The 15,667-nt window shown below is 48.0% G+C and overlaps 1 protein-coding gene across 1 annotated transcript; it reads left to right on the forward strand.

Moving 5' to 3' along the window:
• Positions 1-14,634, forward strand: Sash3 (SAM and SH3 domain containing 3). Its single transcript, XM_027940042.2, has 8 exons — positions 1-230; positions 7,118-7,213; positions 7,714-7,860; positions 9,920-10,061; positions 11,029-11,177; positions 11,338-11,547; positions 11,694-11,844; positions 12,380-14,634. The coding sequence occupies exons 1-8, from the start codon at positions 174-176 to the stop codon at positions 12,568-12,570; spliced, it is 1,143 nt and encodes a 380-aa protein (XP_027795843.1). The 5' UTR covers positions 1-173; the 3' UTR covers positions 12,571-14,634.
• Positions 14,635-15,667: the final 1,033 nt, after the last annotated feature.

Genomic DNA, 15,667 nt, shown 5'->3' on the forward strand with positions numbered 1-15,667 from the left:
GCTGCTGGGTGTCCATGGCCCGCACCCCCAAGCTGCCACTGCTGCAGTCGGAGTGGCAGCCAGAGGCTCGGTCCATGCAGTGCCTTCTGGACAGTGTTGGTGAGGCAGAGCAAGAGACCTCTGCATCTTGACACCTAGGAGATCAGGGAAGGAGTCTCACCTGGGGGAGGACCATGTTGCGCCGCAAGCCCTCTAATGCCAGCGAGAAGGAACCCACTCAGAAGAAAAAGGTAAGGAGCATCTTTGGAAACTCACTTTTTCCTTCCCTCCTTTGCTCTCTCCTGTCCCTTTCAAGACTTGTAGAAGTGAGAAGAGCCAAAAAGGCCATATGTTGAGCTCATAGGTGAGGCCCATTCTCCTAGGGGCCCAAAAGTTACTGGAGTAACAGAAGTACAAGAGAGATTTTCAAAATCCTAGAGAGACAAAGCCACAGGATAGACTCTTAGAATAGAGATAGAATTCAACCCTAGCAAGATGGATAAAGAATTAATATTGGAGACCAGAATCCTAGACTAGAATTCAAGAATTACAAAGTACAATGCTCAAGTTGATTCCTAAGATTGTACTTAATTGTCGATCCCCTGTACTGGTCCTGCTACCTCTTCCGCCCAAGTGTGGCCTTTCAGGAGCCATCTCAAAGCCAAGATGGACCCCACTGGGCCACACAGCCAAAATGCCCCCAGGATCCCTCCGTTTGACCAAGGCCCAGAACCTGACCACTGGACTCAGCTTTGTTGCAGCTCCCCAGGCCACTGGAGAGGGGCCTGAGATGACCCGGACTCAGGAAAAGGGCCTCCCAAACTGCAAATGGGATATGGGGCACTGTACAGGTTCTTCCCACATGGGGAAAAATGTGAGGAATGAGAAATGGAGCTGGTGAGATGGTGATAGTTGAAGAAGAAAAATTAGGTGGGGGGAGGGTTTCAAAGGCTAGGAAGGAAAGCAGTTTCATGGATGACTGAAGTGTTCATGGTCTTCTGGGGCAGATGCCCAACTGGAAGATTCCTTGAAGGCTCTGCCAGATCTAGGTTTCTCTGGTTGGATCTGAGAATGGATTTGATTGTAGGATTCTCCCAGGCAATCAGAAAGTACATACTGTACATTCCAATGGGACTGTCGGACCCTTCCAAAGTAGGCCTGAATCAGGTCCAAGAGGCTTCCAGGCCTACGTCTGCGTCCTGCATGTCCTCATTGTACCCTGCCAGTTTTCCCTGGAGCTCAGCCCAGGTGCACTATGGGGGAGCCCCCTTTTTCAGGGAAACAGTTCCCAGTCAGAGGCTGAGACAGCTGAGACTGAGCCTCAGGGCACTGGGGTGTGCATCCTGTTCCATCTCTCAGGTCCTGGGTGGCTGCCACTTCCGGCTGTATTCTCCCCACCCCAGCTGCTTCTCTAAGGTTGCAGTGGTGGTAGGGGGGAGGGGAGATTCTTGAATTTTCACACGGGACCTGTCACCCCCCCCAACCTCACACAGTGCTAGTCCCAGCAGGCCTGCCATTGGCTGCCACTCCTTAGCAAGCGGGGCCACTTCCCCTTGTTCTCTGGCTGATGGGGATGGGAAGCAAAGACTGCACTATAGACACTGCTAGGCCCCAAACCACAGTGAACTGGAGGAAAGAGTCTGAGAAAGAGCTGACACTTTGACACTGGGACCCTGTGCCACATCAGGCAAAGGTACCTAGTGACACATGGAAACCAGAAATCCCCCCTTTTTTTTTTCAGCTTTAATTATCAATTTTCTGTGTTTGACAGGTGGGCCTCTGAAATTGCTCACAGGCCACTTCCAGGGGAAGCAAGGCCCATGTGGCACTCTGTGGTTGATGTCCTTTAGGGGAGTGTAGGCAAACCCTACCCTAACCCTACCATATCCTGTGCCAGCTTCCAGAGACAAGATGAGCTTGCCTGCACATGCTCCAGGCCCATACTGTGAAAATGGCCTTAGAAAAGCCAAACTTCCAGAATGAAGATACAGCATCTTCCACAGGCCTGGAGGCAGTGAATTGGCTCCATCATGCATGCATGATGACTATAGTCAAGCCTCTTCCCTCTGGAGACTGAGGTGATATGGTAGAGGGAAGACTTAAAGGCAAGGAAGGTCTCTCTCTCCCTCCCTCCCCACCTCCCTCCCTTCCTCCCTCCCCACCTCCATCCCCCCTTTCTCCCTACCCCTCTCCTGTCTTGGGCCTACAAAATGGAGAATGTGCCCAGCAGGGGACAAGAAAGTAGAGTTAGAATCTTGCCACTCTTTAGCTGGAGGACCTTGGACAGTTCATTGACTTCTTTGGGGCTTCAGTTTCTCATCTTTGAAAAGGAGGATAACTTCTGGTCTGCCTACCTCACGAGGTAGAATAAGTCAGCTAGAAAAATAGCTGTGAGAGTACTCTGTCACATGTGTTCAATGCCCAGGAGAGGGTGCGTGTTTTGGCATGGGCAGAGGTAGGAAGCACACTGCAAAGAACAGGCCATGGTCCCAGCCCTGAAGTGGTAGAAACAAGACTTAATAACACAAAGAGCCACCACTGAGGGAAGGTTCCATAGATGTCAAGAACTGTGCTGACTCCTCACTACAACTTTGTGAGGAGGGGCAGATATTGTCATTATCCTTATTTCATACCCAAAACTCAAAGAGATGGAAGAACTTGCTGAAGGCCACACTCCCAGTAAATGGCAGATCAGGATTTAAGCCAAAATTTGTCTGACTTCAGAGTCTGAGCCCTTTTCTCTCTCCATGCTTTTTCCCCCCTACTGATCTCAAAAGCACTAAGGGAGTCTGAGGGACATAAAAGTTTCAGCACACCAATAGGAGTGGCTTTCCAACCTACAGAGCAGAGGCGGGAATAGGCCCTCCTGGATGGGAGGGCAAGGACATGGCATCCACTATAAATTATGAAGGACTGGGGAGGCCCCAGGGTCAAAGGACATATCATTTAGCTGCCCTTAGGAGACTTTCACCTCTTTCTAGTTCTTTGATCTAACTTCATTCAAAGGCCAGTATTAGGGTATAGGAAGCAGAAAGGGATTTATCCTGGACTAGCTTCCCCTAAGAATGGCCCTTCCCCAACATACCTTCAATTTTCACCAACTCCCAGAACTACCACCAGGAAAATGGAGAGGGATTTAGACTCCTGTTTGAGTATTTAGTTGGTTCTTCCTTCCAGTCTCTTTCTGCCCCCATATCCTCCAATCTCAGCATACTATTCCACAGTGGCTCCCTTGCCACAGCACACCCTTAACATGACATCCGCACCAGCATGTGCTTCATATTTTCAGTACAAGTTGAGCATCCCTAATCTGGAAATCTGAAATGCTCCAAAATCTGAAACTTTTTTTTTTTGAATGCTTACACGATACCACAAATGGAAAATTCCACACCCGACCTCATGTGATAGGTTACAGTCAAAACGCAAGCACACTAAAAGGATTGTCTAAAATTACCTTCAGGCTAAATGTATAAGTTGTATGTGAAACATAAATGAACTTTGTATTTGTATTATGTCCCATCCCCAAGATATATTATGTACATGCGAATATTACAAGATCTGAAAAAAAAATTGAAATACTTCTGATCCCAAACATTTTCAATAAAGGATATTCAAGCAATAGCTTCTCATTGCCCACAGGATAACACCCAAGTTCCTGGGCATGGCTGCAAAGGCCTTCTGTAAACTTTTCTGCTCCACCTCCCACCACAGACACTGGCATACCCACCTTTCCATCACCATGCTTGGAATGTCCCTCTGTCTCTGACTCTTGTTCAAACCCTTCCTAGCTTCATCTAGAGACACCCTACCCCCACTGGCCCAGCTCAAATACAACTCCTCCATGAAGCCATCCTGAGCCCTTCCACTGCCATGCTCCCATTGGCTTCCCTGGTGACTCCGTTCAAATACCACCTACTGTCAGCATTGCATCAGTCGCTTCTGTCTTTGGGTTGGAGTGATCCCAAGACAGTGATTGTGTGATGGGGATGTAACTCAGTGGTAGAACTCTTGCCTAGCATATTCAAGGCCCTGGATTTCATCCCCATCGCTGCAAAACAAATAAATAAAAATAAAGTGGAGTGGAAAATCCTTTTTTTAAATACTTCTCTGCCATACAGAGAAGTGCATAAATCATAAATGCATCACTCAATGAGTATCCATAAAGTGACCATCCCCATGTAGTCAGCACCCAGATCAAGAAACAAAACATTTCCAAAAGTCCAGAAACTTCTCCCATGCCCTGCCTGTTGCTAAATGACCCCTTTCCCCAAGGGTAACTATTTCCCTGACTTCCAACAGCATAAGTATGTTCTCCTGGGTTTTGAACTTTGTGTAGCCACTGAAATATTTGCATATATACTCTTTGGGGGGTGGCCTCTTTTGTTCAAGAGTGTATTGGTGAGACTCATCCATGTGTTGGGGATAGTTGTACTGTCTCATTGCTGGGTACTATTCTCTTCAGTGAGTCTGCTGCAATCAATCTATCTTATCAGCATTTGATGGGCATCTGGATTGTTTCCAGTTAAACTGGAATTTGAAGGAGGAGAGAAACTATGGTTGGCAGAAAGAAAGGCTGAGTATTCTAGGTGAAGAAATGCCCAGGATAAGAGTCTAGAGGTGGCTCACACAAAAGACTAAGCTAAGGTAGATGCTTTGGGCTTCATATAACTGATGAGGAAACAGCAGCCTAGAGAAGTTAAGTAACTTATCCAGCTTTACACAGCTGGTCAGATGTGAAGCCTTGCCATCTGACACCAAATGAAGAAACTGCGGTTCTGAAAGGTTAAAGAAGTTGCCTAAGGTCACACATCCCAAAATTGAACTCATCAATATCTGATGCCAGAAATGTAGCTTTTTCCAAGAGTCCCAACATGCTCCCCTTGGACTTGAAAAGGGGGTACCACCTCTCCTATATCCATGACTCCCAGCAAGTCTTGCCCCAAAGGAAGGCCAGGCAGAAAACTCAAATGGGCTTAGGAATTTCAAGTCATCCCAGGGTGGGGTGGGATACACCCTGGGGTCACTGAAAGGTAGTCGGGATATTGGAGCTACCCTTGAGGTTAGAAGTAGTCCTAGAAAAAGGCTATCCTGATTGGTCCTCACTTTTGATCACCCAAAGAACTTGTGCTAGTCCTTTCCATCTCACCAGACTGAAAAGTGGCCAGCTGGGCCCAAGCACCAGCAACAACTTCATGGCCCTTTTGGATTATCTCCTCCTGCTTTGGGCTAAATCTGGGACAGAGGGGCCCATGAGCCAAAGTTACCTTCTCCCAGCCCCCAGACCGCAGATTAATGACAGGAAAAGGCCTGGGGAAAGAGCTGCGATTAGAGGGCAGCCGAGCCATGAGTTTACTCTTCCCTAACAAAGCCTACTTCCGGCCCCAGGCCTGCCCTCCTGCTTGCTTTCCAGCCTCACCAGTCCCTGGGGCTTAAGGGGCTACTCTTAGCCTCCTGATCTGCAGATCAGGCTAAAGGGTGGTGAAGGGAAGGTCACAATAGGTCCCATCTGCCTATAAATAGCTGGCCAGCCTGCCCTCCTTGGGCCCACCCCTCTCTCTGTTCCCTCTTTTCCATGCACTAAGAGGAGGAAGTTATCCAGGCAGCTGCATCCTACCATACAAGAGGAGGAAATAAATGGAAGGTGGAGGAGAGAGGGGAAAGAAAGGGAGAAAAGGAGGAATGAATAATGGCAGGGGAAAACCTGGGAAGGAGAATGGAGCTAATGTATGAGAACCACAGCAGTCACCCCATGGTCATGTTTCCCCCTCTCTATATCCACTCATAGTCCCCTTTTCTGGGTCCCCAAGGTAGTACAGAGGAGGCTTTCTGACTGAGGCTGCAGACGCCCCACCCATGAGGTCCTGATCCTTCTAGAGTCTGCTTGACCTGACCACTGACCTAGTTTCTGGTCAGTTACCTCTAGGAATGTGTGGTTCCTGATGCTGGATTGTTGGCAGCTTTGGTCAAGACTAGCAAAATACTAGACAGCTATATTCTTGTCCCCAGGAGTTGGGACAAATTATGCATGTGTTGGGGGGCAGGTGATATTGCTCTGCCCTAGGGGCTTACCACTGGACACATATACCCTCATTTAGTAGGAAAGAGGATGTGAAACCTTTAGTTTTGTGTGGGTTTGGGGCTTTGGTTCCTCAAGTCCTTATCTTGGGTGTCTGCAGTCTATCCCGCGCTATCTGTCTGGCCATCTGTGAACCCCGGTTCCTGTGTATATCTTCTGGTCTTGACTGTTTATCTTGATACAGGCTCAGCCTCAACTTCTTGTGTCTATGGCCTGCCCCCCTTACCTGTCTTGCCCTGGTTTCTGGCTGCTATCTTAGCATATTCATGTACATACAGTTAAGAAAGCTCATTTCCTGAAAATAGTCTCATCAACACAATAGGGCATGCCTTAAAGTCCAAATACAAAAGTGTTTGGCAAAAGTCAAGAGTTGCTAGCTCATCACATGAGTGGCTAAGTTTAAAAACTGAAATGAATAAAGAGAAAAATGGCAGCTTGCTTTAACTAAATTAGCCCCAATCATTTATGTTCTAAATTTATAGGCACCTTCTATTAGTGAGCTTCTACTGTGGTTTTTCCAGAAAGTCTAATAATAGGTCTTTCTGGCTTCTGGTGGGATGGTCTTGCTCTTCCTGAGACAAGTTCATCGAGCAGGAGGCCAATATGTTTACCCCAATCACTAGGGTTGCAGAGCTGGCTCAGAGTGGGCCCAGGGCATGAAGGCCAGAGCCAATGAGTGTGGGAGGAATTTGCACTCAGTTAACTTGTGGTAAGGTTCTCATATGTGCTGAGGTACACATTTACTCAAACCCATTCATTCTTTCACTCAGTTATTGGTGGAAAGTTGAGCTTAGTCTGGGGCTTTACTGAGATCTGAGGCTCCTGAGTCAGGAACTTGATCAGTGGCCAGGGACAAGGTGAAGAATAGGATGAAGTCACATAGCTCAAAGGAAGCATGGCCCTTCACCTCATTAGCCCTGGGCTTTTAGGGCACAGGTGGCTCTGACCAGTCAGGAGAGAGAGAGAGAGAGAGAGAGGGAGAGAGAGAGAGAGAGAGAGAAGATATCAGTCCTGGGGCAGCCATTTTAGTGCCAATGATTGCAAAATGTCTGTTTCTTCCAGCTTTCCCTTCAGCGCTCCAGCAGCTTCAAGGATTTTGCCAAATCCAAACCCAGCTCCCCTGTGGTGAGCGAGAAGGAATTTAATCTGGAAGATAATGTGAGTTTCAGAACTTCCTTGAGGGATCTGTCTAAAACCCGTGGGTGGAGAAATAGGGGTGAGAGGGAGGAGAGGGAAAAGGAGATAATAGGATTGTCCAGGCAAAGCCTCCTTTAAAAAAAAAAAAGTTTAGTTGAAGATGGACACAATGCCTTTATTTTATTTATCTTTTTATGTGGTGCTGAGGATCAAACCCAGTGCCTCACACATGCTAGGCAAGTGCTCTACCACTGAGCTACAACCCCAGCCCTGCAAAGCATCCTTTGACACAGAAGACCTACCTGCCCAACATCAAACTTATAAGCCCCAAGTACCTGCCAGCATTCTTTTGTACAAGAAATGAAGTAGCAAATTAATAGGACTGAGGACAGGGCTGGGGCTAAGGGGGAAAAAGATGGGAGAAACCCTATCTCCTTCCCACCTTTACAGTGACCCAAAGTATCTCTTTGTACTCCAAGACCAGGGCCCAAAGAGGGTCACCTCCTCTTTTATTGTTACAGATTCCAGAAGATGACTCCGGTGTCCCCATCCCAGAGGATGCTGGGAAGAGTGGCAAAAAGCTGGGGAAGAAGTGGAGGGCAGTGATTTCCCGAACCATGAACAGGAAGATGGGCAAGATGATGGTGAAGGCCTTATCAGAGGAGATGGTGAGCCCTGGGGATCCAAGAGAGGGGAGCCAAAGAGGCTGGCTCTGGCAGGGGGTGACAGCAACTATTCAGGCCTGGAGGAAGGGCACATGGGAGGGAGATCTCACAATCAGCCATGAACAGTGTAGCAGTGCAGTCCTCGGGGCTAAGAGGCTGGCTAGGAAAGGGCTGAGGTTTGTGGAGGGATGAAAGGCTAGGCTAGGCATAGAAGCTTCCTGCAAAGGTAGGCCTGTGGGGAGGGGCAGCTGAAAGGGGCATGAGATGACCTGAGGCAAATCCATCTACCTCAAAGCTTTGCTTGGAATTAGTCCCTGGGATTGGAAAGACCTGATTATAGGAGGATATAGAGAAAAATATAGATCTACTTAATTTTTGATGGGGTTACATCCTAATAAACTGTGAGTTGAAAATATCATTAAGTCAAAAATGCATTGAAAACCGGGTGGTGCACATCTGTAATCTCAGTGGCTCGGGAGAATGAGGCAGGAGGATCACGAGTTCAAAGCCAGCCTCACAATGGCAAGGTGCTAAGCAACTCAATGAGGCCGTGTCTCTAAATAGAATATATTAAAAAGGGCTGGGGATGTGGATCAGTGGTCGAATACCCCTGAGTTCAATCCCTAGAATTAAAAAAAAATCAGAGCTTAGCGACACAGTACACAGTCGAGTGTCAGTTGTTTCCCTTCATGATCTCATGGCTGACTGGGAACTGCGGCTCACTGCCACTGCTTAGCATCACCAGAGAGGTTCAGACTGCATAGTGCCAGCCTGAGAAAAGATCCAAATTCAAGATTCAAAGTGCAGTTTCCACTGAATGCATAGTGCATTGGTGCCATTGTAAAGTCAAAAGATTGTAAATCGAACAATCATGAAGTTTGAGACCATTCATAGAGAAAATTGAGAAGGTTGGATTCAGCCCAGGGAGGAAGGTGACATAATGGTGGGGCAGCATAGTCCAAGGAACTTGTAAAAGCTTGTGGCTATTACCAAAGGTACCAAGCAGTGGTGTGCTAGAGTTGGCTCAGATTGGCTTGTGAGAGCAGTTGTTCAAATTGTGAGGAATTTTGTGAGCCAGTTGTTAAATTAGATCATTATGAAAAATAATATTATATAAATTTACAATTAAATAAATTCTATTAAAGGCAAGAACAAGGGCTGGGGTCGTGGCTCAGTGGTAGAGTGCTTGCCTCACATGTGTGAGGCACTGGGTTCGATTCTCAGCACCACATAGAAATAAATAAAATAAAGGTCCATCAACAACTAAAAAAAAAATTTTAAAAAGCAAGAACAATACCATAAATCTTCAAAATTCAGCGCTTCCTAATCATAGTACTACCTGTTACTCTCTCAGTGTTGTTCATATTTGTGTCTATGGTATCTGTGTAGTAGAAGTAACATAACTATTTCTTCAAGCAACACATCCAGTGGCATCACAATGGTGGCTTGATGTTGGCCATGGTAGGGAGAATTTACAGTATGGGAATAGACAAATCTTGGGGCTTTTATTCCCAGAGAGCCAGCTGTTAAACAGCACCACAGAGATGTGGTGAAATGGGAGGAGCTCTGGAGTCAGGCCAACATACTTGTGGGTTCCCATGGATCTTGGCAAGGTCACTCTTCATCTGTGAACTCAAGCCAACTATATCACTTATCTTCTAGAGGCACTGTGAGGATAAAATGAAATGGCAGGCAGGCCTGGCTCATAGAAGCACAGGCAAAAGGTTTGCTCTCCAGCACCACTGTTTGCTTGACTGGGCTATAATAGTCCTGAGTCCAAGCTTGTTCACCCTTGGCCTTTTCAGCATTACATGAGCACTTGAAGCTGATAAAGCATGTTCACTGGGCACACTGGTGAGCCTCATTCTGTGAGGTAGGCAGGATAAAGATTGCCATTCCCATTTTTACCAAAGAGGAAACTAGGGCTGGAGAGTGTCACTGACCCTATAGGTAACATAGCTGGAGTTTGAGCCAAGCCCAGGTCCAGTTCCTCTGCACTTAGGTCGGGCCTGTGTGCACCACAGCCAGGTCACTGAGGGCTTTCTGCCTAACGTCCTTGCAGGGAGACACGCTGGAAGAGGGCTCAGCCTCCCCTACATCTCCAGACTGCATCCTGGACAGTCCTGGCCCTGAGAAGATGGCTTTGGCCTTTTCTGAGCAGGAAGAACGTGAACTCCCAGTGCTCAGCCGCCAGACATCAACGAGTGAGTAGGGGAGGTGGGAGGACACCTGCCCAACTTGCAAGAAAGAGCTGGGTTAGGGCCAGGCAGATGGGTCTCTGGGAAGGGGAGGTAAGAGAGATAAATGTTTACTGTCTGCCTGTTGGGAACTTCCTCAGCTCTCATCACATTAAATCTTCACAACCTCATGGGACCACTACTATTATTTGCCACTTTATTGATGTGGAAACTGAGGCTCAGGGAGGTTAAGTGACTCACTCAAGGTAACCCAGTACAGAATTTGGATCTGACCCAGAGAAGATGCCCTGCCTGGAGGAGGGCTGTGGGTTCTGGACTGCAGCTCTCAAGAGACTGCTTTTCTTGCCCCTTAGTCCCATTCCAAGTTTTCTATTCTTTCTGTGCCTCCACAGACACCTCCCTGTCACCCCCTCCAATTGAAAGCCATCTAAAATGCCCATCATTTTGCTCTTCCAGGAAGAAAGTGCCCATCTGAGTTTCCATGGGACGTTGTAACTAAATATTTAATCTTATTAAGTAAAGAAAGTAAATTATTAACATAAGGTGTGGCTTCTTGGGTGTAAGAAGCGATGGAATGGAGTGAGATCTGGTGTATAACAGACCCAGTGCTGTCAAGTATAAGGTGAGAGGCATTGGGCAGGTCGCTTAGCCCATCTGGCCTCTGGTTTCTTCATCTATTCCTTGAGGTGTTGGCCCAATTGGGCTCCAGAGGCCCTCCCAATTTACCCATTCTTTGGTCTGTGAGTCATTTCTCTTCCTATTGTCAACTCTTCATTATCTGAGGCCCCAGAGGTAAAGCTGTGCTTTTCCAGGGTGGCCAAGGTGATGAGTTCCAAATTACTCCTATAGTGTGAGGATTGCTCAGCATGTACCCTTGAGATTTCTAGGCAGGATCTCTGGGAGGTACCTGCTGGGCGCTGCCCCAGCTCTCCTGGGACAAAGATGAGCCTCCTCCCTGCCCCATCTCCTGCAGGCAGCGAGCTCTGCAGCCCCAGCCCTGGCTCTGGCAGCTTCGGGGAGGAACCATCTGCCTCCCAGTACACAGGGCCCTTCTGTGGTCGGGCACGAGTCCACACCGACTTCACTCCCAGCCCCTATGACCACGACTCACTGAAACTGCAGGTAAGGTTGTCATCCGGGCCCCTTCAGAGCCTAACAGACTGCAGCCATAAAGGAGGCTGGACTGAGTCATGGCAGGACAGTATCAGCAGAGGCCAAAAGACCCCCTCTCCTCTTTCCTGCACTCCTCTCTCCTGTCCTCCTTTCTCCTCTCCCCCCACAGAAAGGAGATGTGATCCAGATCATTGAAAAACCACCTGTGGGCACATGGCTGGGCCTGCTCAATGGCAAGCTGGGCTCTTTCAAATTCATCTACGTGGATGTACTGCCAGAGGAGGCTGTGGGGCCTGCCCGCCCCAGCCGCCGACAGAGCAAGGGCAAGAGGCCCAAACCTAAGACTCTGCACGAGCTGCTGGAGCGCATTGGCCTGGAGGTTTGAGCTTGGACCTGCATTAGTATCTAGGAGCAAGAGAGGCACAGTTGCCCCTGGGATGGAGATCAACAGCCATGTGTAAAGGGGAGGTTCTAGGCTGGGGTAGCTTATAAGCAGCAATGTCACTGGCCTACCTCTGCCCCCAGGAGCACACATCCACCCTGCTGCTCAATGGCTACCAGACACTGGAGGACTTCAAGGAGCTGCGGGAGACACACCTCAATGAGCTGAACATCATGGACCCACAGCACCGGGCCAAGCTGCTCACAGCTGCAGAGCTGCTGTTGGACTATGACAGTGAGTGGCTTTAGGAATGGGGTGATAGGCACAGTTGCCAGTTGGCATTCCGGAGAGCAAAGGTTTGCCTTAGTTCTGCCCTTGACTATACTCTGCCCTGGTGCCCCCTGCACTAGAAACTTTCCCCACTTGAATTTGAGTTTCAGGGAAAGTTTGTGGGGAAAGGGGTTTTAGGAGTGACTGGACCCAGCTCCCTTTTGGATCAAAGGAAAGACTTAAGGCCAGAGAAGGTAGGGCACTTATACAAAGACTTAAAGCTGAATAATACAGCCAGGATTGAAGCCCAAGTTGCCTGGCTCTAGTTCAGTGCCAAAGACTCATTTGATCTTGATCTCCTGGGCAGAGCAGACCTGGAAAAAAACTGGAAATGGTGAGAAGAAGGGCAGGAGTAGTTGAGGGAGCAGAGGAACTAAGTGCCTACAGGAGACTTCCCATGGTCCCTACCCCCATGAGGGGCCTCCTTGCAGCCTCTGATCCCCTATCTTAGGACTAACCCCCCCCCCCATATTCTATTTTCCTCCCTTATCCTTGGCAGCTGGCAGTGAGGAGGCAGAAGAGGGCGCCGAGAGCAGCCAGGAACCAGTGGTGCATACAGTGTCAGAACCCAAGGTGGATATCCCTCGGGACTCTGGCTGCTTTGAGGGCTCAGAGAGTGGGCGTGATGAGGCAGAGCTGGCAGGCACTGAGGAACAGCTGCACAGCCTCTCCCTCACCGGGGCACCTTGAGGTGGAGGTGGCACAGGCCAAGGCTGGGCCTGAGCTGCAAAGGCCACAGAGATGGACCCAGCCTCCTATATGACCTGGGCCCAGAGGACTGGTGCCCAGCCTGGCCCTGCTTCCCCAGTCAAAGGCCTGGCCAGGACGCTACAGGATCAACTGGAGTGGATATGGAGCTGCCTAGAGGCAAATCCCTTCTGCCAGCCTCCCTCCCTCCACCAGCGACTGACAGCACAGCCCCTCCTGGTACCACACCCCCATCAACAGCAAACAGGGCACTAAGGGACCTGCCAATGTCCCTAACCACCAAGGCCCCTAAACCCACCTCATCCGCACACCATCCATCTTTGTTACGCTGCTCCTAAAAAGGGCACCAAGTCAGAGTTTCAGAAGTCTCAAACTCCTAGAGAAGTCGACTGTTTCAAAGGACCCTAGTTGATCACAGATGAATCCAGAGGTTCCTAAATAAGTTTTGAAGAAAGCTGCAAGTATCATTTCTACTTCCCTTCTCCCTAACCTTCATAGCGGTTTGGTGGCTAAATCAGTATGAGTCTTTTTTATTTGTTCTACTATCTACATGATAGTAGAATGCATTTGGACATATTATACATATATGGAGTATAACTTCTCATTCTTCTGGTTGTACATGATGTAGAATTACATTGATTGTGTAATCATATATTCACATAGGATAGTAATGTCCAGTTCATTCCACTGTCTTTCCTATTCTCATCCCCTCCCTTCCCTTCTTTCCCCTTTGTCTAATCCAATGAACTTCTATTCGTCCCCTCCCCACCCCACCCCCTCATTGTGAATTAGCATCACATATCAGAGAAAACACTTGGCCTTTGTTTTTTTGGGGGGATTGGCTTATTTCACTTACTAGACAAAGGCACCACAAACATACACTGGAGGAAAGATAGCCTCTTCAACAATGGTTCTGGGAAAACTAGAAATCCACATGTAGCAAAATGAAATTAAATCCCTATCTCTCACCCTGCACAAAACTCAACTAAAAGTGGATCAAGGACTTAGACATTAGAACAGAGACCCTGAGCCTAATAGAAGAAAAAGCAGACCCAAATCACTATGAGTCTTGAACCAAGTGCCTCCTCTCTCCAAGCTTAGGATTGATCAGGGTTAGAATGAGTAGTCACTGAGGACCTTAAAAACTCTGACATTCAGTGACTTTAAATATCTGCTCTCCTGCTACCTGTGGCCCAGGACACAGTGGAGCTTACCAAGGGGGTTGGAGGGGTCCTGGGGCTTTCAAATGAAATCTCCTACTCATCCACTTTATACCTTCCCATGGGACTCAGGCTGAGCTTCAACTTCATCCAGCTTAGTCCATACCTCATACAGTATGTGTCCCCCTTCTGTTCTTGACCTCCTCAAATAGATTTCCCACAAGGCTGATGGCAGGTGGTCATATCTGACTTCCAAGGGCAAAACTGCCCCCTCAGAAGCCAGATGCAAAACTGGGTGTACACACCTGTAGTCCCAGCAACTCAAGAGGCTGAGGCAGGAGGATCACAAATTTGAGGTCAGCCTAGGAAACTTAGCTAGACCCTGTCTCAAAATAAAAAATAAAAAGGGCTGAGAATGTAGCTCAGTGGTAGAGAGCCCATGGGCTCACTTTCCAGCACCAAGAAAAAAAGAAAGATAAAGAAAAAGCAGCAGCAGCCAGTGCAGGTCTGGGTCCAGACTTGGCCACTTGTATGGGTCCTTCCAAGCAAAGAAAGCACTAAGCGTGACACTGGGAAGTCCACTGTCCCTACATTGCTTCACTAATGATTTTGGTGTGCTCTGAGCCCCAGAAAGTGATAAAAGTATGTTGTTGGGGGCCTCCCTTGTCCCCAGTAGCAAATCTATGCCTTGAGTCTCACAGAATAGCCCATTCCTGGTGCAAGTCAAACGGTGCCCACTACATCTAGGACTGCCTGCTTAGTGGACACATTTCTTGACCTACTTCCAGGAACTTTGGCAAAAGTTAGCTTTGGGGAAGGGGTTATGTATAGATTTGAGGGGATAGACAGAAGCAATTTGGTAGCAATAAATGTCGGTCAAACTAAATTACTGTCTCCTCTTGTCTTTCTTATGGAGAGAGGATTGTTGGGAGGGTAGACCAGTCTCTTTCAAAGCTAGTCTCAACAAAGTGTACCTCTGTGGTCCTTTCAGGGTCATCTTTCCCCTCCATAAGGATGCCCAGTGCCCTTGACTCTGCTAACCTAAAGCTCCATCCAAAGCCTAGCTGGCTCTGTACTTCCCTTCTCAGAACAGGGCTCAGGATCCCATGGCCACAGGCCTTACTGGGGTCTGAGAGCAGACAGAAAGGAAGTTATTTCCTTCTTCCTATAACAGCTCATTTAAACAAAGCCCTCAAAGATCTTCACCCCTTGCGAAGAAGGGCCTACATTGGGGGGCTGTCCAGGGTACAAGTTAGGGAGAGTAACATCAGCAGGACCTTTCCTCTTGAAGCACTCTTCCTGGGCCCTAACTTGGGCCCACTACGTTACACCATCTCCTGGGAGGTGGGATGGAATCAGAGACCTCTGGCTTCCTCTCTGCTTCTGCAGCATTAACTGCATTAGGAAGAATACACTAGAATGAAAACCATCATCAGAGTTAGAACAAGATCACGCTGCTTCCAGACTGTTCTCAGCAGCACTCATCCCACTGTGGATAGTGACTGTGAGCATCAGGAAACTGCAAGCATTATTTTCACTCAAGAAACAAGAGCCCTAAGGGGACTGGATAATTGCTTAAAAGTCCCAAGGGGACTGAATAATTGCTGACTTTTGTGAGTGCTGGCACTGAGCACTTTACATATATTATCTCATATAATCCTCAGTGTCCCTCTGAGGTAGATATCATCCTCATTCCAATTTACATAGGAGGAAACTGAGGCTCTGCGAAGTTGAAGAGGTAGACTAGGAAGTGATAAGAGCAAGGAGTCTGCCTGACTTCCCAGCCCATATTATTTTATTTATTTATTTTTTAGTTGTAGATGGACAAATACCTTTATTTTGTTCATTTATTTTTATGGTGCATGGGGATACGAGGCAACCATTAAACACAATATTGTGGAAAACTAATGATGGGGACA

Source organism: Marmota flaviventris, chromosome X (assembly GCF_047511675.1).
Source record: "Marmota flaviventris isolate mMarFla1 chromosome X, mMarFla1.hap1, whole genome shotgun sequence".
Lineage (NCBI taxonomy): Eukaryota > Metazoa > Chordata > Mammalia > Rodentia > Sciuridae > Marmota > Marmota flaviventris.